Genomic DNA, 27,475 nt, shown 5'->3' with positions numbered 1-27,475 from the left:
CACTGAACACTGCGCAATCATCCGTGAACATCCACACTTCACGTTGAAATGGACGATCTTTGCTGGGGGGTTTTGGTATGCATCATTATTTAACTCTGTCGACTTATGTAACTTACTCTAATCACAGGGCATGTCTTCTCTGAAGGCAGCATAAATAAAACAAACAGCACAACTACTTCAGTTCTGTCTTCATGGCGGAAGATATAAATAACTTTCCAAAAATACTAGAGAATTGAGGAGGAGGGATTGAAGAAAATTAGTATTACTAAAACAATAGTTTTGGAGAAATTAATGGGACTGAAAGCTGATAAATCCCCAGGGTCTGGCAATCTACATCCCAGGGCACTAAAGGAGGTGGCCATGGAAATAGTGCATGCGTCGGTTGTCATCTTCCAAAATTCCATAGATTCTGCAACAGTCCCGGTAGATTGGAGGGTAGCAAATGTAACCCCACTATTTAAAAAAGGGAGGGAGAAAACAGGGAATTACAGGCCAATTAGCCTAACATCAGTAGCAGGGAAAACACTAGAGTCTATTATAAAGGATGTAATAACAGGACACTTAGAAAATATCAACGGGATTAGGAAAAGTCAACTTGGATTTATGAAGGGAAGTCATGTTTGACAAACCTACTGGAGTTTTTTGGGGAAGTAACTAGCAGAATAGATAAGGGCGAACCAGTGAATGTGGTGTATTTGGATTTTCAGAAAGCTTTTGATAAAGTCCCACATAAGAGGTTAGTGTGCAAAATTAAAGCACATGGGATTGGGAGTAATATATTGGCGCGGATTGAGAATTGGTTAGCAAACAGGAAACGGAGAGTAGAAATAAATGGGTCTTTTTCAGAATGGCAGGCGTTAACTAGTGGGGTACCGCAGGGATCAGTGTTTGGGCCCCAGCTATTCTCAATACAGATCAATGATTTGGATGAGGGAACCAAATGTAATATGTAATAGTGCTTACCCTGGTCCGGCCATTATCATATCTTGCTTCCTTAATGTCACCATTAGCACTTCCTTAAGCTAGTACAACCACCATTAACAACTCTTTGGCCTTTTGTTTATGACATCTTTTGCCTCCACCTATCGCTGGCCCTCTATCCAGTTACACGGTTCCACCCCCCCTTAATCAGTATATATTTCACCACATCTCTACCTCCGTTTATATCTGAAGAAGAGTCATACGGACTCTTATCTCTGTCTCTCTCTCTTCACAGATGCTGTCAGGCCTGATGAGTTTTCCCAGCATTTTTGTTTTCGTAATATTTCCAAGTTTGCTGATGACACAAAACTAGGTGGGAATGAGAGTGGTGAGGAGGATGTTAAAAGGCTTCAAGGCAATTTAGACAAGTTGAGTGAGTGGGAAAATGCATGGCAGATGCAGTATAATGTGGATAAGTGTGAAGTTATCCACTTTAGTAGGAAAAACAGAATGGCAGAGTATTATCTAAATGGTGATAGATTGGGAAATGTTGATGTACAAAGGGACCTGGGTGTTCTTGTACACCAATCACTGAAAGAAAGCATGCAGGTGCAGCAAGCAGTTAAGCAAATGGTTTACAAAAACAGGAAATGCTAGAAAAACTCAGCAGGTCTAACAGCACCTGTGGAGAGAGAAACAGAGTTAACGCTTCAAGTCCTTATGACTCTTCTTCAGAGCATTGAAGAATCATACAGACTTGAAACGTTAACTGTTTTTCTCTCCACAGATGCTGTTAGACCTGCTGAGTTTTTCTAGCATTTCCTGCTTTTGTTTCAGATTTCCAGCATCTGCAGTATTTTGCTTTTATCTAAGCAAATGGTTCATTGGCCTTCATTGCGAGAGGACCAACTAGGCCTGTATTCAGTTTAGAAGAATGATTTAATGAAATTTAATGACTCATTGAAATGTATAAAATTCTGATGGGGATTGGACAGAATGGATGCAGGGATGATGTTTCCTCTGGCTGGGGTTGGGTGGGGGGGTGGTCAGTGGGGCTCTAAAACAAGGGGTCACAATCTCAGGATACAGGGTGGGCCATTTATAAGAACATAAGAAATAGGAGTAGGCCATTCGGCCCCTCAAGCCTGCCCTGCTATTCAATAACACCATGACTGATCTGCCCCAGGCCTCAACTTCTCTTTCATGCCAGCTCCTCATAGCCCTCAGCTCCCCAATATTTCAAAGAGATGAGGAAAAACTTTTTTAGTCAGAGGGTGGTGAACCTGTGGAATTCTCTACCACAGAGAGCTGGGAGGCCAAGTCACTGAATATATTTGAGGAAATAGATAGGTTTCTAGACTCTAAAGGCATCAAGGGGTATGGGGAGAGAGTTGGAGTATGGCGTTGAGATAGAGGATCAGCCATGATCATATTGAATGGTGGAGCAGGCTCAAAGGCCCGAATGACTTACTCCTGCTTCTATTTTCTACGTTAAATCCCTATTGTGTACTTCATTTAGACCCCCAGATGACCTTTCACAAAGTCTCAGGCAGGAGACTACTTAAACTAAAATCTGTGGGAATCCAGAGCAAAACAAGGGCAGCTTGAAGCGGAAACGGTACATCAGTAGGCACAAACTTGTGTTAGCCTGACTATGGATATAGAGCTTCACAGATAAAAGGAGGGGATGAGTAGTGCTGAGGGATGACTGCATCACCCCCAACTGAAGTCTGGTATTGCCTTGATGGTGGGCACCTGTGGGGCTTGTATGAAATGTCCAAATCCTATAGCAGAATCGACAGGCAGGTGCTAACACAATAAATCATTACATCAGCAGAGGAACCAGCAATATTCCACACAGGGACTGATGCATGACTCTGAGCTTCAATGAATTAATTCTCATTTCAGCTAGTTTGAACCTATTACATGGCCTGCTGACTGTCTGGGAAATTGTTGATATTGTACAGTAGGTTGCTACTGCTGCTGGAAGTGAGGCCGAAAGTAAGAAATCCAGTAAATAAGGAGGATGGATTAGGAACATAGGCACAGGAGTAGGTCATTCAACCCGTTGGGGTGGCTCTGCCGATCAATTAGATCACAGCTGAACACCTACCTCACCGTCACTTTCCCATGTTATGTCCATATCCCTGGATATTATTTGTATCCATAAATCTATGGATTTCTGTCTTGAGCATACTCAATGATTGAGCTTCCATAGCCCTCTGGGGTAGAGAATTCCAAAGATTCACCACCCGCTGAGTGAAGAAATTCCTCAGTCTTAAATGACCTGCCCCTTATTCTGAGACTGTGTCCCCTGGTTCTAGACTCACCAACCAGGGGAAACATCCTATCCATATCTACCCTGTCACACCCTGTAAGAATTTGTTAAGTTTCAATGAGATCACCTCTAATTCTTTGAAACTCTAGAGAATACAGGCCCAGTTTCCTCAATCTCTCCTCATAAAACAATCCCGCCATCTCAGGGATCAGACTGGTAAACCTCCATTGCAAGTATATCTTTCTTTAGATAAGGACACCAGAACTGTACACAATACTCCAGATGCAGTCTCACCAAGGCTCTATACAATTGCAGCAAGGCATCTTTACTCCTGAACTCAAATCCCTTTGCGATGAAGCCCAACATACCATTTGCCTTCCTAATTGCTTGCTGCACCTGCATGCTAGCTTTTAGTGACACATGAACAAGGACACCCGGGTCCTTTTGGACATCAACACTTCCCAGCCTCTCACTATTTAAGAAATACTCAGCATTTCTGTTTTTTCTACAGAAGTGGATAACTTCACATTGATTCACATTATATTCCATCTGCCATGTTCTTACCCATTCACTTAGCCTGTCCAAGTCTGCTTGAAGCCTCCCTGTATCCACCTCACATTCCCAATTAGTTTTGTGTCATCAACAAACTTGCAAATATTACAATTGGTCCCCACACCCAAATAATTCATATAGATTGTGGACAGCTGTGCCCCCAGCACTGATACTTGTACTCCACTAGTAACAGCATGTCATCCTGAGAATGGCCCATTTATTCCTATTCTGTTTTCTGTCTGTTAAGCAATTCTCAATCCAAACCAGTATATTACCCCCAATCCCATGTGAACTAATTTTGTTTACTAATCTCCTGCTTGGGACCTCTTCAAAAGACTTCTGAATATCAAAATACGCCACATCCACCGGTTCCCCCTTATCTATTCTGCTAGTTATATCCTCAAAAGATTTCAGGTTTTTCAAAAAGGTTTTTCAAACATGAACTCCCTTTCATAAATCCATGTTGATAGCCCAATCATATTATTTTCCAAGTGTCCAGTTATCACACCCTTTGTAATAGATTCTAACATTTTCCTGACTGCTGATGTCAAATTAACAGGTTTGTAGTCCTGTTTTCGGTTTTCCTCCCTTCTTAAATAGTGGGGTTACATTTGCTACTTTCCAGTCTGCAGAAACCTTTCCAGAATCTATCGAATTTTAAGAGATTATACCAATACATTCACTATCTCTATATCCACCTCCTTCAACACTCTGAGGTGTAGCTCATCAGGGATTCATCAACCTTCAATCCAATTAATTGTTCTGAGTACTACCTCTTTGTTAATTCTAATCTCTTTCGTTATTATTTTCATAAGCCCCTTGGGTCCCCTAGTATTTCTGGGAGATTTCCTGTATATTCCTCCAAAATAGACATACAGGAAGTAATTGTTTAGTTTCTCCTCCAGTTTCCTATTCTCCATTATAAATTACCTTTATCTGCCTGTAATGTGCTTTCTAATCTTTTCCTTCTCACACATCTAAGAAGTTTTTCCAGTCCGCTAGCTTGCATTCATACGCTCTTTTACCATTATCAGTTTCTTGGTTCTCCTCTGCTGGATTCTAAATTTCTCCCAATTCTCAGGCTTACCACTTTTTCTAGCAACCTATAAGCCAGAAATCCTTTGATTTAATGCAATATTTGACTTCTGTTAGACACAGTTGATTCACCTTTCCTGTTTTTAGCTTTTGTGTCTAAGAGGAATGTATATTTGTTGTAGGCCATGTAATACTTCTTGAAATATTAGCCATTGCCTGTCTACTGTCAAACCTTTTAGTGTATTTTCCCAATCCACCATAGCCAACTTGCCCCTCATACCTTCATAGTTACCTCTGTTCAGATATTTAAGACCCTAGTTTCAGAATTAACTATATAACTTATTAACTATATTCTCGGCACTAGAGAGAGCGCAGAGGAGATTTACCAGGATGTTGCCTGGGCTGGAGAGTTTTAGTTATGAGGAGAGATTGGATAGACTGGGGTTATTTTCCCTGGGAATAGAGGAGATTGAGGGGGAGGGACATGATTGAGGTGCATAAAATTATGTGGGGCATAGATAGGGTAGACAGGAAGGAACTTTTCCCCTTGGTGGAGGGATCAATAACCAGGGGGCACAGATTTAAGGTAAGGGGCAGGGGGTTTAGAGGGAATGTGAGGAAGAATTTTTTTCACCCAGAGGGTGGTGGGAATCTGGAACTTACTGCCTGAAAGGATGGTAGAGAAACCCTCATAACATTTAAGAAATATTTGGATGTGCACTTGCGATGCCATGGCATACAAGGCTATGGGCCTAGTGCTGGAATGGGATTAGAATAGTTAGGTGCTTGTTTGACTGGCACAGACTCGATGTGCTGTAGACCTCTATGACTATGACTTTCAAACTTAAAGTAAAATTCTATCATATTATGGTCACTATTTCCTAAAGGCTCCTTTACATCAGTTATTAATTAGCTCTTTTTAATTACATAGTACCAAATCTAAAGCAGCCTGATCCCTAGTTAATTCCTCAATTTACTGCTCCAGAAACCCATCTCATACACATTCTAGGAGTTCATCCTCCACAGCATTAGTGATTAGGTTTACCCAGTCTACTTGTAAAGTGAAGTTGCTCATTATTACTGTATTTACCCATGTTACATGCACCTCTAAATTTCTTGATTTATACTGTGCCCAACGTTACTACTAGTGTGGTGGCCGATAAACAACTCCCACCAATGTTTGCTGCATCTTAATTCCGCCCAAACTGATTCTACATTTTGATCCTTCGATCGAAGATCCTCTCTTACATACTGATCTTGTCCCTTATTAGCTACACCACCTCCTTTTGGTTTTTGCCTACCCTTCCTAAATGATATCCTTGAGTTTTCAGCTTCCAGTCTCAGTCCCCCTGTAATGTCTCTGGAATTAAATCATACCCGTTTACTTCTATTTGTGCCTTCAAATCATCTACCTTATTGCAAATGTTGTGTGCATTCAGATAGAGTGCCCTTAACTTTGTCTTTTTCACATTACCCTGCATTCCGATACTAGCTGATGCTTGCCTGTGCTTCATCTGCCTTCTAATTTTGCTTACTACTTATCTACTTCCCATTACGTTTTGCTTCCCTCCAATTCCAGCTCCCTCTCAGGTTCCCATTCCCCTGTCAATCTAGTTTAAACCCTCTCCAACAATACTAGCAAATTTCCCTGCAAGGATGTTAGTCCCAGTCCTGCTAAGGTGCAACCCATCCATCTTGCATAGGTTCCACCTGCCCCACAACTAGTTCCAAAGCCTCAGAAATCTGATGCCCTCCCTCCTACATCAATTCTCCAGCCACATGTTCAATTGCTCAATCCTCCAATTCCTATGCTCACTAGCAGGTGGCACTGGGAGTAATCCTGAGATTACTGCTTTTGAGGTCCTGCTTTATAATTTTTTTTCCTAGCTCCCTAAAATCTACTTTCAGGACCTCATTCCTCTTCCTACCTATGCCATTGGTACTAACGGGGGCCACGATCTCCAGCTGTTCACCCTCCCCGAGAAGAATGTCCTGCAGCCACTCTGACATCTTTGACCCTGGCACCAGGGAGGCAACATACCATCCTGCAGTCAGGTATAAGGCAGCCTGTTTGCTTCCCGAACTAATGAACCCCCCCCCATCAGTATTGCCCTTGCACTCTTCTTTCTCCCCTCCAGTGCAGCTGAGCCACCCGTGGTGCCGTGGACTTGGCTCTTGTTGCACTCCTCTGAGGAACCATCGCCCTCACCAGCATCCAAAAGCGAAAACTGGTTTGCTAGCAAGATCGACTCAGGGGACTCTTGGCACTACCTGCCTAGCTCTCTTCGACTGCCTGGCGATCACAGGTTCCCTCTCTGCCTGCATGCTCCTAACTTGCTGTATGACCAACCTCTCTAAACATGCTATCCACGTAGTTCTCTGCCTCGTCGATGCGGCACAGTGACTCCAAACTTTGCTCAAGTTCCGAGAACCAGAGCTCAAGCTTCTGCGGCCGGTGACTCTTCCGACTGATGTGTTTGCCTAGGACATATGGTGTGCCCATGGCTTCCCACATTTCACTTGGCCAAGCTGCCATACCTTAAATTTTACAAATCTATTTACCAGTTACTCACCAAACAGCTTCTTCCTCTGTACCGAAGAAAGAACCAAATACAGGAGGCAGAAAAAGGTAGAAAAAGAGCACCTCCTTACCCTCTTCCCCAAACTCCCTCACTCACCGAGCTCCCAGCTGCTCACTCTAAAGTCACACTCCATGCAAGTGGCACTGAGAACCCTGTATTTATACTAGCTGAGATGAAGGTGAGTCAGCTCTGCTAGAAATCTGATTAAGCTAGCTACCTAATTAACTAAATACAGCTGTTCTCCAGTAGACAGCTTGTTTTTCCCTGCTTAAGACTGGATTTTAAATTTAAACTTAACCTTAGCACTAATTTTTAGATAAATGCTAACTGCAAACAAACCTAGAATAAAACTCCCTCACTCACCAAACTCCCAGAAGCTCACTCTGCAAAGTCACACTCCGTCCTCCTGATTTAGAAGTCCATCAGCATCTCGCTAACCAGAAATCTGGCTGCCCAGCAGTACTAATACCCTGGGGATGGCCTTAATAGGGTGAAAGTGGGTCTTCTGCCCTTCAGGGACAGGCAGTCCTGCCTTCTGTAGTCTCAGCGGTGCCAGAAGTCAGCAGTGGCCACTGCAGTCCCCAAGAGAAGACAGATGCCGGACTTAAGTAAATCGGGGGATTTTGGGCAGGCATAGCTGGGAGACCCTAGCAAGGAATTGGGTGGGGTGCCCCCGATAGGCACAAGGGTCCCCCAAAGGAGGTACCCTTCCTTTCTGCTAGCCTTTGGCCCGTGCAACAAAAGCTAGGTTGGTTGCTTTGCAAGAAACTTTGCCCCGCAGGCTGGATTCCAGCAGAGGTAGAATGAGTCCCTTAAATGGCAGTTCATTGCCCGCTTAAGGGCCTCAATAGAGCTAGGGGCAGGTGGACTGCCTGACGAATATGGGGGACAGGTCGGGGGTGGGCTGGAGGGTGGTATATTGGCAACCAGATTTATTTTATGCGCCTCCTTGCCTTTAAATATGCCAAGGGGCTATAAAATTCACCCCAGAGATTAAGGAACCAGGTTAAGGCAGAAGGCTTTGGAAAAGAACTCAGCCAGTTCCTGATGAATTGTTTTGCAATGAATACTCTGTGGACACAGGCTGAAGGTATTTAAATAAATGATTTAAGTTTACATTACACAATTTATACTGCGCAAATACAACAAGCCAAATGGCCCCTTTCTGTGCTGTAAAGTTTGTGATTCTACTGCGCCCAGTTTAAATCACGTGTATTCAAATAGTTATTTTGATGTGTCATTCCCTAACATTATAACAGTGATTATTTCTTTCTTGATACTGTATTAAGTTTTCCCGTAATATTTTGGTGAATTATTTTGTTAAAATCATTGGATTTGAATGACTGGAGATTTCAGGACATCTTTGACTAAATAATGATTCCAAATCCTCAGGGGTACATGGTTAACCAAGGGAAAGGAATCAGTAGAGATTTATAAAGTGTCTCTGGAGTGATAATGGACTTGTCACCTTCACCTTTGACCTCAATACAATGTCAAATTAGATAAGGATACATAGCCAGAACTGTGGAACGGATGTTTACCAAGGTCATTAGATAGATAGTTTCACATACTTTGATACTGCCACTTGGGCCAGATTCTGGGAGATAAGGGTTTGTCTTTCAGCTAAATCTTCCTTCTTTACATAAATCAGAAACTACAACACAACCCATTGTAGCCAATCCAGCGCTAATTGCAATTCAATCCACACTCGTTCCATATTTCTATCCTTAACTCCATATCTTTCACAATTCCTCCTTTTCAAATATTTATCCAAGTCCTTTTCAATGATGTGATTTCCTCTGTCCAATTGCAGCATATCATCTTAGAGTTTAAAGCAAAAGTATTGCACAAAATCTATGTCCATGATTTTGTCTGTCTCAGGGGTCCAGTCAATGGCAGGAGCTCACTAAAAGACACAGGCTCCCCAAAATATGGGCTAAATTGGCGTGTTGAATTCTTCCATCGCATTTCAAAAAGCATGCAGATGCGCTGCAAAGGGTAAAGCATCAAGGATGATCTCAAGCACTAAAATGGGATAAAAAGAGATTAAGGAGTTGAAGCTTTACATTTTAGGCAGTCAGTTCAGGGGCAAATTCACTGAAGTATATAAAAAATTAACTGGTACAGGCAAAGCCAACCCTCAATTCTACTCAAGGCCTGAAGAACAAAAGACATTTGTAGAATCTACCTAGCCAGGCAGTGCAGTCCAAGATTATAGCGAGCTCAAGGTAGAACCACACTAGGCAGAGTGGTGCAAGAGTGATAAGCCTCAGCTGTGATGGATGATCAGTCTGTAGCTAAAACTCTTCAAGGTCCTGTACCTGTACACTGTCCAGACTTTGATGTGGTTTGGGGGGGGGTGGGCAACCTCCCTCGTGCACCCGCGCAGTACGGTGACTCATTAGCAGTCACTCTGAGCACAGACCAATACAGCTAGCCTTATCTGCTAGAGAAAGCACCTGCACAGAGTGCTTCCAGCAGACGCCTGCAACAATGATCAGCAACCCTCACACAATATTCATTTGTCTTGTCCAGGACTGTAGAGATTAGCTGAAACTCAGATTGGCTAACTCAGCACAGTATAGAAGCACGATTTTCACTGCCTGCCCCAACCTATGCAGTGCATTAAGCAAGTTGCCAAAGCCCTTTCAATTTGCTATTAAATGTGACATTTTCTAGAAAGGAAGACAACAGAAAACCAAGAAGAGGGGTTTGAGAGCGCACTGCAATAGACTTTGGCCTCCAGTTTACTTGTATCTTCGCTTGTGTTGAGCATATTCCCTCAATAACCAATAAGGGCCTGGTAGTCGCTGGGGGAAATCCTAGCCATACCACATAGTGCCAATATCTTTATCAAGTACCAGCCTGGTGCGAGGGTCAGGCACCTGTAGCAGGGACCCTCGGAACAATAATCGAAGAGCAGGGTAACAAAAAAAATGAGCAGAAAATAATTTCCAATAAGTTACTGCACTCCTAATGTAATTCATCTCAGAACTATTATGGCGAGACAGCCTATAAACGGGAATCATTTGTGGACTAAGCGCATCTACATTATGAAGTGAGTCCAGTAATTAAAGGGTTAAAACATATCTTGTGCCCCAAGCCAGCGTTCAGTTCTGAGTACACTTCCTCTGGGCTTCACTCAGAACACAACCAGTTCCTGCATGCTTTCAGTCAAAAAGGCAGCATTTGGAAAATTCATTTAATGAAATTACAATATTTACATTTGCTTTCACTTGATAATGCACTGTTTAATCAATAGCATTACATCATACAGACTTGGATTATACTATCCCAATTTAATTGGGGAGGGGACTCAAGTCCTGGGAAGGACAAGGCAAGAAATACATGTATTTATCTGGCACCATATCACATTTCAAATACTTGAAAGCAGAACATGTAGAAGCACATGGCAGTCATTTTGTGCTTAACATTGTCCCACAAATAGAATAATAACTAATTAATCCATTTTCAGTAGAACTGACTGCGGAAGAATTAATGCAATGTTCAAAGAATAGTAGCTCTGATCATGTAGAATGTCTTCATTACTGCATTGGACGGACATTTAAGTCACAATGTAGGGTTAAACCCACCTATTTCAGACTCTGAGCCAAAAGCAGTACCAACAGAGACAAGCTAACCTGCTTAGCATGATTGAATTTAGGCTGTGCTGCACAAAACATATAACCAGGTTGGAGTCATACCTAGCACAAAGGAAGATGTTTGTGGTTGTTGGAGGACAGTCATCTCAGCTCCAGGACATCACTGCAGGAGTTCCTCAGGGTAGTGTCCTAGGCCCAACCATCTTCAGCTGCTTCATCAATGACCTTCCTTCCATCATAACGTCAGAAGTGGGGATGTTCACTGATGATTGCATAATGTTCAGCACCATTCGCAACTCCTCAGATACTGAAGCAGTCCATGTCCAAACGCAGGAAGACCTGGACAATATCCAGGCTTGGGTTGACAAGTGGCAAGTAACATTCACACCACACAAATGCCAGGCAATGACCATCTCCAACAAGAGAGAATCCAACCATCGCCCCTTGATGTTCAATGGCATTACCATCACTGAATCCCCCACTATGAACATCCTGGGGGGTTACCTGTTGACCAGAAACTGAACTGGTACTGTGGCTACAAGAGCAGGTCAGAGGCTAAGAATCCTGTGACGAGTAACTCACCTCCTGACTCCCCAAAGCCTGTCCACCATCTATAAGGCACAAGTCAGGAGTGTGATGGAATACTTCCACTTGCCTGGATGAGTGCAGCTCCTACAACACTGAAGAAGCTAGACACCGTCCAGGACAAATCAGCCCGCTTGATTGGCGCCACATCCACAAACATTCACTCCCTTCACCACCGACACACAGTGGCAGCAGTGTGTATCATCTGCAAGATGCACTGCAGGAATTCACCAAGGCTCCTTAGGCAGCACCTTCCAAACCCACTACCACTACCACCTAGAAGGACAAGGGCAGCAGATAGATGGGAACACCACCACCTGGAGGTTACCCACCAAGTAACTCACCATCCTGACTTGGAAATATATCGCCGTTCTCTCACTGTTGCTGGGTCAAAATCCTGGAACTCCCTTCCTAACAGCACTGTGGGTGTACCTACACCACACGGGCTGCAGCAGTTCAAGAAGGCAACTCACCACCACCTTCTCAAGGGCAATTAGGGATGGGCAATAAATGCTGGCCCAACCAGTGAAGCCCACATCCTGTGAATGAATTTTTAAAAAAAATTTAACTAGACAAATCCTTCAAATATTGAGTGAAACGTGTCCAGAAAATGGTCACTGTGCAGCAGTGGAATCCTACCTAGTTTTCGACATACTTTAACAACAGCAAGGAATTCTCTGGTCAGCCATACTGCCACAGTGATGGGTGTATGCTCCAAATACAGCATAACCCATATTGTCTATTGCATTCCCAGGGCACCTAACCTTATACCAAGAGTCAGCATGTTTAAGGATGAGCTCGCCATACCAATAGGTCACAGGCTGTGGGGTTCCATTTGTTGATACTCTCTACTTGTAGGCAGGTGACCTCAGAACATGCAAGCTCAGAACTGACCGAGTGCTATATCAGAAGCAGCTTGGTAGGCAGTTCAGAAGGACTGAGTTCCATTATTCTAACGGGGTGGGGGAAGAGATCCTGGGAGGGTATGGAGGGTGGAAAATAGGGAGAGAAAGAGGGGCAGAGAAGAGAGATAAGGAGATTCATGCCTGGACTTGGGGAACTGCAGGTCTTAGGTGAATGTGAAGGATGATTTTGCCCTGATTTTCCCTGCGACCTATTGCACACCTGTTCCACTGGACAGAACTTCACAATCGCTTTTTTAGTTGATTCTCTGTCAATCATGAAGTTAAAAATGAAGCTCTCAAAACAATTAACAGTAACTAGGAATATATTTGCAAGATCTGGCACTGCTAATTGTGAATGGCACCTCAGCTGGTGTCTGCTGTCATTTCCGTGCACTGATCCCTGCAACTCCAACATAAATAGCAGCCAACTTTCCTACTTCTCCTCCCACCAAATCCAAAACAAGCCATGCCTCTATGCTTTGCCTTGTGGTGGATACTGCCCCATTAAACCAATCACATAGCTTGGCCAGGCCTTCAGACCAGGCTCCAATCTCCATAAAGCCTTGCTGTCGAATAAGGGAGTAGAGATGGCCAGAAACCACCTGAGCATCCAGAGAGTCAACGCTAAAAGCTCCTTCCCTTCTCTGCCAAGCTCTCTTCTCAGGGTGGTTCTGGTGTAGACCCCACCACCACTAGATTTTTGGGGTGCTGCAGGACGCCAATGAAAGAAAAATTTAAGCAAGGGGCCAGTGACAGCCTAACACCCACCAGTCTGGTGTTGTCACACTGTGGGAAGCCCTGGAAATCTTGGGAACAATGTTAAGGGGCAGCGACTCAGGATTTCAGATATTCACCTCCCCCACCCCGGCCCACCATTTTTCCTTCACATTTGCACTTGGAGAAAGTGATGTGTCCTCAGAGCAAAGTTCAGGAAAAATATATAACTTACAAGCTACACTGAGGTCAATACCACCTGCCCCAACTTTGGAGCAAGTGCTGCCCTCCTCCTGCACCCAAAGCCTCAGAGCAAGAGCCACCCACTACCCCATCCTTGGAGGCAGTAACCTCCTGTAGGCTGTCGGTGGGAGTTAACACTCAGATACATTAGAATATTGTTGAAAAATAGAGACATGTTAAAGTTTTTCATCTTGCACTCATCAGGACACCACAAGAATACCAATATAAGGGGAAAACAATAATTAAGCTATATGTTAAGAGAGTGTTAATTGGTTGGCACGTGGACCTTGATGCTGAAATAGGGCACATCAAAGATACCCTGCAGGATAATGGCTACCCTGATCAGATCATTTCGTGCTGTACATCATGCAAACTCACTTTCACGCCACTTTCGGCCCTGAAAAGCGCCCAATCTACCTCACCTTGCCATTCCAGGGTAATCGATCTCAAAAATTTGAGTAACAGGTAAAGCTAGCCGTTTCACGATGCTACTATGCAGTAGCAACACAAGTGGTATCCACCACTAACAGGATGTTACTGTCAAGTCAGAAAGACATTCTGCCTATCACACAAATGAGTAATGTGGTATATGAATTTCAGCGCCAGTGTGGTGCTAGGCCGTATGTCCCAAAGACTAGCGCATTGTAGCAACAATATGTCCCAGCCGCTGTTCACAATGGGCAAGGTACAGGCTGTACCCAACCAGCCCGTGCTTGCAAAATTCAAAACAGTGTCCAACATTAGATGTGATTCCGTGATTGGACAACATTTGCTAAACAATCCTCAGTGCGCTAAGAATTACACTGACAACCAATTTAATGTCAGTCGGGCTTGCAATGTGGCACATTTGCATGTACTGGAAACTACATACATTAATACACGTTTTTTCTGTCTGCAAAGAACACATAGACACCTCATGCCTGCTTCAGCTAAACAAAATAAGTGACAGCCATTCACTGACTCATTCCTCAGGGCAATGCCTTGGCCAATCAGGGTCAAGCTGCCAAGGTTTAAATTTCAAACAATGCTTGGCAGTTAACTGTTCAATGGTGCATTCTCACCTCTACCAATCAAGAGTCCACTTGCCAACCAATCAGCACTCTCTTCACATACAGTATAAATTGTTGTTTTCCCCTTGTATTGGTATTCTTGCAGAAGTGTCCAGATGAGCACAAGACAAAAAGCTTCAACATGTCTTTTTTCAGCAATACTCAAGTTCTGTACTATTAAACAACTATTTATATATTAGAATGTAAAGTACTGCCATTCAACAATAACCTTGAATTTACATTAATGTGCATAAGTGCCAGTAACTTTAGTCTAATGTTCAAATCCAGTTAGTCTTTCACTAGTTGATATGAGACCCCCCTCAGTGATTGTTGCAAAGAATTTCATGACCCACATCAGCTAACAATTGCTGCAGGCATTGCCAGCAAATTTTCAGGTGGGCCAAGAATTGGGATATTAACTCAACTGCTTGCTTCATCCTACTTCCAGTAAATAGAGGATGGTTTTCAGGAGAGAAAAGACAAGGAGAAGCCAGCAAGGAAAAAAAAATCAACATTCCAGAGTCATTAAAATTACAGAGCAATTTTGAAATTTCAAATTAGACATTCCACTGTCATTGAGCATACTTTAATATAAAGTCAGGAAGAATTATATTACAGTAAGGACATGGGGACTAACTGCCTTCTTGCCCAGTTCCATTAACCCAATCCTCTGACCCCCCTGCCTCAGTCCAATTAATCCACAAACTCCAACACCCCCAATGCCCTCTGGTCCCCATAGGATTCCATTATTCCTCACCCTCAAAGTCTCAGTGCACCTGCCTAAAACTATCCCCCCAGTTCCATTATCATCTCGTACTCCAAAGACCCCCTCCTTCCCAGTTCCATTAACAACCCCATTCTCCGACCTGTCACACCCCACCCCCCCAATACTCTTCCCACTTCGATGAGGTCCATTGCATTTTCAAAAATTCTTCCATGAGATGCAGGTGTTGCTGGTTAGGCCAGCATTTGTTACCCATCCTTAATTGCCCTTCAGAAAGTGGTGGTGAGCCATCTTCTTGAACAAATGGATTACATATAGAGTATGTACACCCAGTGCTGTTAGGGAGGCAGCTTTTTGATTTAGCAAATGAAGGAACAGCGATATATTTCCAAGTCAGGATGGTGAGTGGCTTAGAGGGAACTTCCAGGTGGTGGCGTTCCCATCTATCTGCTGCCCTTGTCCTTCTAGATGGCAGTGGTCATGAGTTTGGAAGGTGCTGTCTAAGGAGCCTTAGTGAATTTCTGCAGTGCATCTTGTAGATGGTACACACTGCAGCCACCGTGCGACAGTGGTGGCAGGAGTAAACATTGGAGGCGCTGGATGAGGTGTCGATCAATAGGGTTGTGTTGATCCAGATAGTGTTTATGTTTCCTGAGTGTTGTTTAAGCTGCACTCATTCAGGCTTAGGTCTTGTAACTGGTGAACAGGTTTTGGGGAATCAGGAGGTGAATTACTTGCTACATAACTTCCAGCCTCTGACCTGCTCTTGTAGCCACAGTATTTATATGGCTAGTCCAGTTTAGTTTCTGGTCAATGGTAACCCCCAAGATGTTGATGACAGGATTTCAGCGATGGTAATGCCATTAAATGGCATGGGGTGATGGGTTAGATTCTCTTTAATTGAAGGTGGACATTGCCTGGCACTTGTGTGGCATTGACGTTACTTGTCACTTGTCAGCCCAAGCCTGAATGCTGTCCAGGTCTTGCTGCATATGGACATAGACTGCTTCAGTATCTGAGGAGTTGTGAATGGTGCTGAACGTTGCACAATCATTAATGAATATCTCCACTTCTGACCTTACGAAGGAAGTAAGGTCATTGATGAAGCAGCTGAAGATGGTAGGGCCTAGGACACTACCCTGAGGAACTCCTGCAGTGATGTCCTGGAACTGAGATGGCTTGTCCTCCAACAACACAGCCATTTTCCTTTGTGCTAGGTATGACTCCAAACAGTGGAGAGTTTTCCCATTGATCTCAATCTTGCTTGTAGTCCTGATGCCACATTTGGTAAAATCTGCCTGGACTTCAGGGGCAATACTCTCACCTTACCTCTGGAATTCAACTTTTTTGTCCATGTTGTGGATCTCGGAGGAGTTAGTGATCGATCACCTACTCAGTACTCCTGGATAAAGCTGGTTGCAAATGTTTCAGAGTTGACTTTTGCACAACATGTTGGACTCTCCCATCGTTGAGGGTAGGAATATTAGTGGAGCCTCATTCTTCGGTTAGTTGTTTGATTATTCACTGCTATTTGCAACTGGAAGTGGCAGGACTGTAGAGCTTTCATCTGATCCAATGGGTGTGGGATTGCCTAACCTTGTCTACAGCACTCTGTTTAGCATGCATGCAGTTCTATGTTATAGCTTCATCAGGCTGATGTCTCATTTTTAGATATGCCTGGTGCTGCTCCTGCACTCTTCATTGAACCAGGGTTGATCCCCTGGCTTGGTGGTAATGGTAGAGTGGGGGATGTGCCAAGCCATTAGGTTACAGATTGTGGTCGAGTACAATTCTGCTACTGCTGATGGCCCACAGCACCTTATGGAGGCACAGTTTTGAGGTGCTAGATCTGTCCTGACCCCCCCCTTGCCTCAATCTTATTTAACCCCTGCCCTCCAACCTACACCCCCCCACCGCTCCTGCCTTGCTGTGGTCCCATTACATCCATTCTCTGACCCTATTTCACTTGAACACTATACCTGGCCTTAGCTTCCGCAGTGCGACATCCACAAAGGGGAACTCATATTTAAACTATAAACTATAGAGAACATATGTGGAAATAGAATGTAAAGCGAGTCCATCGACATCAGAGGGAAAGAAAGAGATTTCAGAAGGCAAGTCATCAGAACCAATGCTGACTTCATGTTAATTGTGTCAGAGCTACTTCCTACCTGTAGCTTTGTTTCAGAATTCCAGTACTTGAGGTTTGTCTCTTTTAAATGCTTCACTGCTACTCTGGAACAAAAACAGAATTACCTGGAAAAACTCAGCAGGTCTGGCAGCATCGGTGGAGAAGAAATCAGTTAACGTTTCGAGTCTTCATGACCCTTCAGCTACTGCTACTCTGGACATGTGCTGACTACTTGCTTATGGCTACAGTCACTGGAGTTCTGCCAGTATTGAGGAGATACAGCCCTGAGGTGATCTAGTACCGGAATCACGCTGCATGTCCATTAACAGATTTGGCTTTTTTTTTGCTGATACTGGTTTCAAAGCAAATATTTCATAATTTGGCTCCTATGTGGATAAAGTGATTGAATCCAAGTGCAGAATCCCAATCCATAAATAAATCAAACTGTTGCTCTCAATCATGTGCAATGCTGTGGATATTAGTTCACAAACATTCTTGTCTCCAAAACATGCAGCTCTACTTTCACACTCCTTGAAATGCATGTTGAATCACTTCACAGAGTGCAGACACATGTGGAGCAAATTACTTGCGGAGACTGAGGTGGTGAACTGCGCTGGCAAATTCAAAAGGGAACTGGAGAGATATTGGCAAACAATGCAGGGCTGTGAGCTTTTTAAAAAATTCATTTAAGGGATGTGGGCTGTGCTAGCTAGGCCATCCATAATTGCCCTTGAGAAGGTGGTGGTGAGCTGCCTTCTGAGCCACTGCAGTCCACGTGGTGTAGGTACACCCACAGTGCTGCTGAGGGGGTGGGGAGTTCCAGGATTTTGACCCAGCGATGGTGCAGTAACGGTGATATATTTTTAAGTCAGGATGGTGAGTGGCTTAGATGGAAACACCGCCACCAGGAAGTTCCCCTCCATCTGCTGCCCTTGTCCTTCTAGATAGCGTTCGCGGGTTTGGAAGGAGCCTTGGTGAGTTGCTGCAGTGCATTTGCAGATGGTTCACACTGCTGCTACTGTGCATCAGTGGTGCAGGGAGTGAGTGTTTGTGGAAGGGGTGCCAGTCAAGCAGGGCTGCTTTGTCCTGGGTTGTATCAAGCTTGAGTGTTGTGGGAGCTGCACTCATCCAGGCAATTGGAGAGTATTCCATCACATTCTTGACTTGGGCCTTGTTGATGGTGGACAGGCTTTGGGGAGTCAGAAGGTGAGTTACTCGCCACAGGATTCCCAGCCTCTAACCTGCTCTTGGTAGCTACTGTATTTATATGTCTAGTCGAGTTCAGTTTCTGGTCAGTGGTATCCCCAGGATGTTGATAGTGGGGGATTCAGCGATTGCAATACATTGATTGTCAAGGGGTGGTGGTTAGATTCTCTCTTGTTGCAAATAGTCATTGCCTGGCACTTGTCTGGTGAGAATGTTACTTGGTATTTGTCAGCCCTAGCCTGGATATTGTCCCGGTCTTGCAGCATTTGCACATGGACTGCTTCAATGTCTGAGGAGTTCTGAATTGTGCTGAATATTGTGCAATCATCAACGAAGATCCCCATTTCTGACCTTATGATGGGAGGAAAGAAGGTCATTGATGAAGCAGCTGAAGATGGTTGGGCCCAGGACACTACCCTAAGGAACTCCTGCAGTGATGTCCTGGAACTGAGATGATTGACCTCCAATAACCCCAACCATCTTCCTTTATGCTAGGTATGACTTCCCCCCACAATTCCCATTGACTCCAGTTTTGCTAGGGCTCCTTGATGCCACACTCGGATAAATGCTGCCTTGATGTCAAGGGCAGTCACCCTCACCTCACCTCTGGAGATCAGCTCTTTTGTCCATGTTTGAACCAAGGCTGCAATGAGGTCAGAAGCTGAGTGATCTTGGCAGAACCCAAACTGAGTGTCGGTGAGCAGGTTATTACTAAGCAAGTGCCGCTTGATAGCACTGTTTATGACCCCTTCCATCACTTCACTGATGATCGAAACTAGACTGATGGGGTGGTAATTGGCCGGGTTGGATTTGTCCTGCTTTTTGTGTACAGGACATACCTGGGCAATTTTCCACATAGCTGGGTAAATGCCAGTGTTGTAGCTGTACTGGAACAGCTTGGCTAGGGACGCGGCAAGTTCTGGAGCACAAGTCTGCAATACTATTGCCGGAATATTGTCAGGGCCCATAGCCTTTGCAGTGTCCAGTGCCTTCAGCTATTTCTTGGTATCACGTGGAGTGAAGTGAATTGGTTGAAGACTGGTATCTGTGATGCTGGGGACCTCCGGAGGAGGCTGGGATGGATCATCCACTCGGCACTTCTGGCTGAAGATTGTTGCAAATGCTTCAGCCTCATCTTTTGCACTGATGTGCTGGGCTCCTCCATCATTGAGGATGGGGATATTTGTGGAGTCTCCTTCTCCAGTGAGTTGTTTACTTGTCCACCACCATTCACGACTGGATGTGGCAGGACTGCAGAGCTTAGATCTGATCCGTTGGTTGTGGAAACGCTTAGCTCTGTCTATCACTTGCTGCTTATGCTGTTTGGCGCACGAGTAGTCCTGTGTTATAGCTTCATCTCCTTGACACCTCATTTTTAGGTATGCCTGGTGTTGCTCCTGGCATGCCCTCCTGCACTCTTCATTGAACCAGAGTTGTACCCTAGCTCGGTGGTAATGGTAGAGTGGGGAAAATTCCAGGCCATGAGGTTACAGATTGTGTTCGAGTACAATTCTGCTACTGCTGATGGCTCACAGCGCCTCATGGATGCTCAGTTGAGTTAGGAGGAGATCTGTTCGAAACCTACCCGTTTAGCACAATGGTAGTGCCATACAACACGATGGAGAGTATCTCAACGTGAAGACAGCACTTCGCCTCAATGACCGTGGGGTGGTCATTCCTACCGATACTGTCATGGACAGACGTATCTGCAGCAGGCAGGTTGGTGAGGATGAGGCCAAGTATATTTTTCTCTCGTTGGTTCCCTCACCACCTGCCACAGACCCAGTCTAGCAGCTATGTCCTTTAGGACTCGACCAGCTCAGTCAGTAGTGGTGCTACTGATCCATTCTTGGTGATGGACATTGAAGTTCCCCACGAAGAGTACATTCTCTGCCCTTGCCACCCTCAGTGCTTCTTTCAAGTGGTGTTCAAGATGGAGGAGCACTGATTCATCAGCTGAGGGAGGATGGAACATGGTAATCAGCAGGAGGTTTTCTTGCTCATGTTTGACCTGATGCCATTAGGCTTGGTCTCATGGGGTCTGAAGTCAACGTTGAAGATTCCCAGGGCAACTCCCTCCTGACAGTATACCACCGTGTCACCACTTCTGCTGGGTCTGTCCCTTTGGTGGGATAGGACATACCCAGGGATGGTGATGGTAGTAAATAAAAACAAAATGCTGGAAAAACTCAGATCCGGCAGCATCTCTGGAGAGAGAAACTGAGTTAACTCTTCAAGTCCATATAACTCTTCTTCAGAGCTAAAGAGAAGTAGCAATGCGGTGCATTTTATACTGTTTAAAAGGGGGTGGAGCAGGTGAAACAAGATAGAAGGTCAGGGATATGTGGGAGCTCAGGAGAAATTGACAAATGTCATGGACACAAGACAAAGCAAGTGTTAATGGTAGTGGTAAGGACTAAAGGTGGTACTGGTAGTGGCAGAATGTGTTAATAGCAGAACAAGGCCATGCACTCTGTGAAAGCAAAACATAGAAACAAATCACAGATGGGCCTCTGGGGATGGGGGTTTTTGTGAGGGAAAAAAATATAAAAAAAAGAATAAATGTAATAACTCCTCCTTCCTATCTTCTTATTGTGTGCGTGTATAAAGTTGCAATCATCCCCCAGGTTTGAATGTATGAATAAACTATACTTCTGATTTAACCTGAAGAGAGTTTGCTGTGAGCCACTTTTAAAAATTGACCTCTCAAACAGAGGGCCTGGGGAAACTCACCACAGCCAGTTCAAAAATTAAACCACTTCTGTTTACAGACAGAATGAAATAAGAAAAGGAATTCAGGTTTGCCTCTCTCCCCTGTCCATAACACAGGTCAATGACCTTTCATCAGAACTGGGTTCAAAATGGGTTCTGACCAGCTGCTGAGTATTTCCAGCAATTTTTGTTTATGGCCCAACCATCTTTCAGCTGTTTCTTCACCTTTGGAGGTTGGGAATTTTGCACCTCACTGTCTCCCCAAAACCTGCCCATCATCTACAAGGCACAGTCAGGACTGTGATGGAATAATCCCCACTTGCCTGGGTGGAAGCAGCACTCAAAACGCTTGACACAATCCAAAACAAAGCAGCCCACTTGATCGGCACCCCATCCATCACCTTCAACATCCACTCCCTCCACCACCGATGCACAGTAGAGCAGTGTGTACCACCTACAAGATGCACTGCAGCAACTCACCAAGGTTCCTTCGACAGCACTGTCTAAACCCACGACCTCTACCAACTAGAAGGAAATGGGCAGCAGAAGTATGGAAGCACCACCCGCTGCAAATTCCTCTCCAAGTCACTCACATCCTGACTTGGAAATACATCGTCATTCCTTGTCATTGGGTCAGAATCCTGGAACTCCCTCCCTAACAGCACTGTGGATGTACCTACACCATACGAACTTGGTTCAAGGCGGCAGCTCACCTCCACTTTTCAAGGGCAATAAGGGATAGCCAAGAAATGCTGGCCTAGCCAGTAACACCCACATCTCATGAAAGAATTAAAGAATATATTAGTTCTAAAATAGCTTTATCTCTAGTTGGTTCCACAACGTATTGTTCCAGGAAACTGTCACAAAAACATTCTACAAACTCATCTTCCAGACTAAAGTTTTTCCCAATTCGATTTGTCCAGGAGATTACATCCCCAACAATTATTACATTGCCTTAAATTACAAGCTTCAATTACCTTGTTTAATGCTCTGTCCAATGGTACAGCTATTGTGAGAATGAATATTTTAAAAAATATTTTGGGGAATATTGTGTTATTCTGTAAAGAAGGCTGGGTGGCTGTGTCCGTGTGTGAGAGATTTAATTACGCTGGACAAGAGTTCAATAGGAATCAGGTTGTCTGGGGATTTAGAAACATGAAAAGGATAGAGATGTTAAGCTGAGGCACAAGTAAATAGATTAGATCTAACATTTGCATTTTTAGATAAGTTGAGAGTTTGTTTGAATATCAAAGAGGAAGCAAGAAAATGTTTGCATCTTGCAGGAGATCATAGGTAAACAAGTAGTGGGGATATATTTTATTGACCCCAAAGCAAAGACAAGATGGAAACATGAAAGATCTTATATTTGGAAAGGTTTGAGTTTCAAAAAGATGCGTGGGAACAATGGAATGAAGATGAAAGCAGGAAAAGATATATTAGCGTTACTGTGGATAGCAGTTAAGCTGGGGAAGAGAGAGCTAGAGATGGCTGGAGCTATTGAGGTAGCTGGAACCCTGGGCTGGAGGAGGATGCAGGTTGAATCACCCATCCAGTTAAGCCAGGAAAATCTTGATCTGCAGCAAGCAGTTTTATTCTGAAGCGCATTACACTGTACAGTGGAAGAGGGTAGAGGTCGTGAAGTATGCCTTTATTGAAGCTACAGCAGTTTACCTTGTGTAATATTACTGGATTTCATAGTTAGTATCTTAAAGGAAGTGTTGCTTGAAAGGTGCTTACTTGTAGCTTTCACCAAGTAGCGTGTTTTGGGGAAATGTTTTGTAAGGCTAACCTTAATTGTGTACCTGTAATCTTGTGTGCTTAAGTTTTCTTTTATTTTTAGTTAATAAAAAACTTTTACTTTTAATTTTTAAAATCCTAAAAGTGTTACTGGACCTCTTACTGCTGAGATCAGTATGTCATCTTCTCAGTTTCAGAATACAAAAAAAAGGTTGTGGCCCATAAGCCAAGTTTCCCTCTGGGATTTGGTTTGCACAGCAATTAACACTGGCTGTGGTCATAACCGTACTGTTAGTGGATATATAAACTACTCCAAATCAGTTCCTCTCCAAGCCACTCACCATCCGGACTTGGAAATATATCGCCGTTCCTTCACTGTTGCTGGGTCAAAATTGTGGAACTCCCTCCCTAACAGCACTGTGGGTGTACCTACACCACATGGACTGCAGCGATTCAAGGAGGCAGCTCACCACCACCTTCTCAAGGGCAATTAGAGATGGACAATAAATGCTGGCCCAGCCAGCGAAGCCCACATCCCATGAATGAATAATAATAAAAAACTTGCACCAGTGTTTCCTAACCCATGTTATTCCTAATCTCCACACATACTGATTCTACTTTCTGATTTTCTGAACCAAAATCTTTTCTCACTAAAGCCCTTATGTCATCCTTCAATATCAGGTCTACCCCTCCTCATTTTCCATTCTGTCTGTCTTTTCAAAATGCTGTGTATTCTGAAATATTCACTCCCCAAACTTGGTCACCGTGCAACCATGTCTCTATAATGGCAATTAGAGATAAATCATTTATCTCTATTTGTCCCTCTAGTTAATCTATCTTATTGTATGCTTCATGCATTCAGATAAAGAGTTTTAATTTTTTTTTTTACTATTCCCTGCATGGATCTTATTCACTGATACACTATTACTCCCTTGAAGGCTTTATTGCCTTAACTTTTCTCTTTGGATTTCTAAATCTCCCTTCACTTGATCTATTCCCAACTCTTTTAGTTTAAAGCCCTAACCACAGCCCTGGTTATGCAATTCTGTAGGACACTGATCTCAGCCTGGTTTAAGTGGAGCTTAATTCAAAGGGAAAAGCTCCCTCATTCCCTGAGTACAAATGCCAATGCCCCACAAATCAAAACCCCTTCTCCAGCAGTTGTTTTAACTGTGTTCGATCCTTTTCAGATCGAGCCTAAGCCAGCCTTATGGTGCAGGATTGAATCATGTGCACACCAGGCCCAGCAGGGGTTGCAGGCTCTCTTGCCTGAAGGATATTCACGAAACAGTTGAGTTTTTACAGCAAACCAGCATCTATGATGGTCTTTCTTTACTGGGGTCGGTCAGGAACTGTAACTGAATTCAGTGTGCTATGGTCTGATCTGATCTGAACAAATTTCTGGGTAGGTTGTTCAGTACTATAAAAATAACACTACTGGGTCCACCAAATCCCCAACATGCTGATGCAGTGAGGCATCACCTCTCCTCCACAGTTCAATCACTATTCCAACAAGCCTGTGATCAGACCCAATCCTCCATCATTCCACTCACATTCAGTTCTGGGATAAATCAGGTCATAACAAACTGGTCTTGAAAATCTGCATTCAAACATATATCCACAGTGCTATCTTTTAAGCAGTGCACTAATGGGTACTGAAACAACAGCACATTGCTACAAAGCAAAGTTAAATCATCATAACCAGGAGCCCATTTAGTGACAAATTCCAGTTTCAGAGGTATTGTAGAATTTTTTACATATTTTGATGGCAATCAGGGAGAAAGATGATTAGTTTGTAACTTTGGTAAATGCTGGAAAAGCAGCAGCTTTGCCTGCAATACAAGGATATGCTACTTTCATTAGTTTAATGAGACTTTGCACTCCATAATTCTGTCTGTGTTCTCATGAAAACTCCTAATTTTCACCGAATTAACAGTCCTGGGGCCTGCATCATATCCAAACAGCAGCTCCTCGGTGCAGTTTCAGATTGCAGGAGAATGAATCCTCTCCCCAACCCAAATTAAGTGTTTTCTGCAAAGTAGTTGTCATGGTTACAACAGCCAACACTTTCCATCAAAAATGTGAGAATCTTCACACTCCAAATCCTTTTACTCAAGGAGGTAGCATCAGCGTAAGGAATAGGAGTCGCAACTCATTTTAATCAATTTGGCAAGCAAAGAAAACTGGCTCCTTTCATAACTCAAATCACACAATGTGGATGGGAACTTTCACATAAAACCAGAGTCCCAGATATTTCCAGGATGTTGGTCGCTGGCTGCTCAGCTGAGACACAAAGGTGAAGTGTAAAGCAAAGCTCTTTTAAATAACCCACATGTTGAATAGACTGACAGCAGTTAAAGGTAAAAGGCTCCAATGGTAAAATAACATTCATGAAGGAGCCATCATATTCCTACCTGTCGTCAGTTCTGAAGAGTCATACTAGACTCGAAACATTAACTCTGTTCCTCTTTCTACAGATGCTGCCAGACCTGCTGAGTTTTTCCAGCACTGCTTTTATTTCAAAACTCCAGCAGCTGCAATATTTTGCTTCTATTCATGAAGCAGCACTTGCTCCAGAAACAACATTTCCTTTCGTATCAGGTAAACACATTCACAGATTTACTATCATGTTCGAATGCAACAGGCTTTCCCAGAGTGAAGGCAGAGAGGCAATGGCCATCCCTGGGTTGACTGTGGATGTACACTCTATGCATCCACTGACAAAGGTACCTGGCTGCCTGTCGAGGAGGTTCTGCAATGTGAAGTGGATAGCTTTCAAGGGCCCTGCAGATTCCAGTTCATGCCTCAGGGACAGGAGGTTGTAGGTTCCAGTCTCACTCCAGTAGTCGAGCATGTAATTTAACTGATATTGTCAGAAGGTGCGCTTTGGATGAAACATTAAACCAAGGCCCTGTCTGCCTGTTCTATCAACTGGCATCCTTCTGTGCACTTTTCAATAAGTATTCCCCATAAAATAGCCCCAGTAAAGCATACATACTCTGTCGAGGTCTGGGTGCACCAGGGCCACATAGTCATTGCAGGCGATTACGTTTCCGAGTGCAGAAAGACGTTCCTCGACTCTCTGGACGGCCACGGAGTCTGGAAGGCAATTGCGGATATGCTGCAACTCCTGATCTGTCGTATTATTAGGGACCATTAAGCCATGTCGGTTACCTGAAGGAGACAAATGCATGGATTAAGTCAAGAATGAATAATGGACCACTTACTCTGAACAGGTTCAAACAGCAATCATGGTGTGATCAACAGCACACTAGTCAGGGTTGCAGGGTTGTTTTTTTTTAAAATTCATTCATGGAATGTGGGTGTTGCTGGCTGGGCCAGCATTTATTGCCCAAATGCCCCTTGAAGGTGGTGGTGAGCTGCCTTCTTGAACCTCTGCAGTCCATGTGGTGTAGGTACACCCACAGTGCTGTTAGGGAGGGAGTTCCAGGATTTTGACCCAGCGACAGTGAAGGAACGGTGATATACTTCCAAGTCAGGATGGTGAGCGGCTTGAAGGAACAGTGTGAGAGGAGCAGCGGGGCCATTAACAGTGAAAGTGCAAGAGGAGCAGCGGGGCCATTAACAGTGAGAGAGTGCAAGAGGAGCAGCGGGGCCATTAGCAGTGAGAGAGGGAGAGGAGCAGTGTGGCCATTAACAGTGACAGTGCGAGAGGAACAGCAGGGCCATTAACAGTGAGAGTGCGAGAGGAGCAGCGGGGCCATTAGCAGCGAGAGAGTGCGAGAGGAGCAGTGTGGCCATTAACAGTGAGACAGGGAGAGAAGCAGCATGGCTATTAACAGTGAGAGAGTGCGAGAGGAGCAGTGTGGCCATTAACAGTGAGAGTGTGCAAGAGGAGCAGTGTGGCCATTAAGTGAGAGTGAGAAGAGCAGTGGGGCTATAGCAGTGAGAGAGAACAAGAGGAGCAGCTTGGCCATTAACAGAGAGAGAGAGCGCGTGAGAGAAGCAGCAGAGCCATTAAGAGTGAGAGAGAGCGAGAGGAGCAGTGTGGCCATTAACAGTGAGAATGCGAAAGGAGTGAGAGACCATTAGAGAGTGCAGAGAGCAGCTGATTGGTGAGTATTTCTAGTCTTTAAAGTAAAAGTAAGGTCTTGTGTTTAAGTCTCCAGTATCTATTTTCTTTTGATCCCTTCTTAAAAATAGCTCGTCAAGTATAAGATCGATACTGGTGGGTAAATAATTGTAATGAAGTGTAAAAAGCAGGGAATACTAGAGTAATTAATAAATTGAATAAAATTGGATGGCGATGGCAGGACGGGTGAGGTGTTGCTGCTGCAGCATGTGGGAACTGCTGGACACCCAAGGTTACCAGGGCGAACACATCTGTAGTAAGTGTTTGCAGTTCGAGGAGCTTCGGATCCGAGTTGAGGAGCTGGAGTCTGAGCTGCAGATATTGCGCCACATCAGGGAGGGGGGGAAAGTTACCTGGACACTTTGCTCCAGGAGGCGGTCACACCCCTCAGATTAGGGAATTCAAA

The 27,475-nt window shown here is 44.2% G+C and overlaps 1 protein-coding gene across 1 annotated transcript in view; it reads right to left on the bottom strand.

Annotated features, from left to right (window-relative positions):
• Nucleotides 1-27,475, bottom strand: part of eif6 (eukaryotic translation initiation factor 6) — a 119,312-nt gene that overhangs the window by 58,140 nt on the left and 33,697 nt on the right. The window contains exon 3 of the mRNA XM_078554762.1: nucleotides 25,975-26,150. Within this exon, the coding sequence (XP_078410888.1) occupies nucleotides 25,975-26,150 (176 nt within the window). The remainder of the gene's footprint in view (nucleotides 1-25,974; nucleotides 26,151-27,475) is intronic.

This window comes from Cetorhinus maximus, chromosome 13, assembly GCF_964194155.1.
Source record: "Cetorhinus maximus chromosome 13, sCetMax3.hap1.1, whole genome shotgun sequence".
Taxonomy (NCBI): domain Eukaryota; kingdom Metazoa; phylum Chordata; class Chondrichthyes; order Lamniformes; family Cetorhinidae; genus Cetorhinus; species Cetorhinus maximus.
This window is presented reverse-complemented; position numbering and strand designations above follow the sequence as displayed.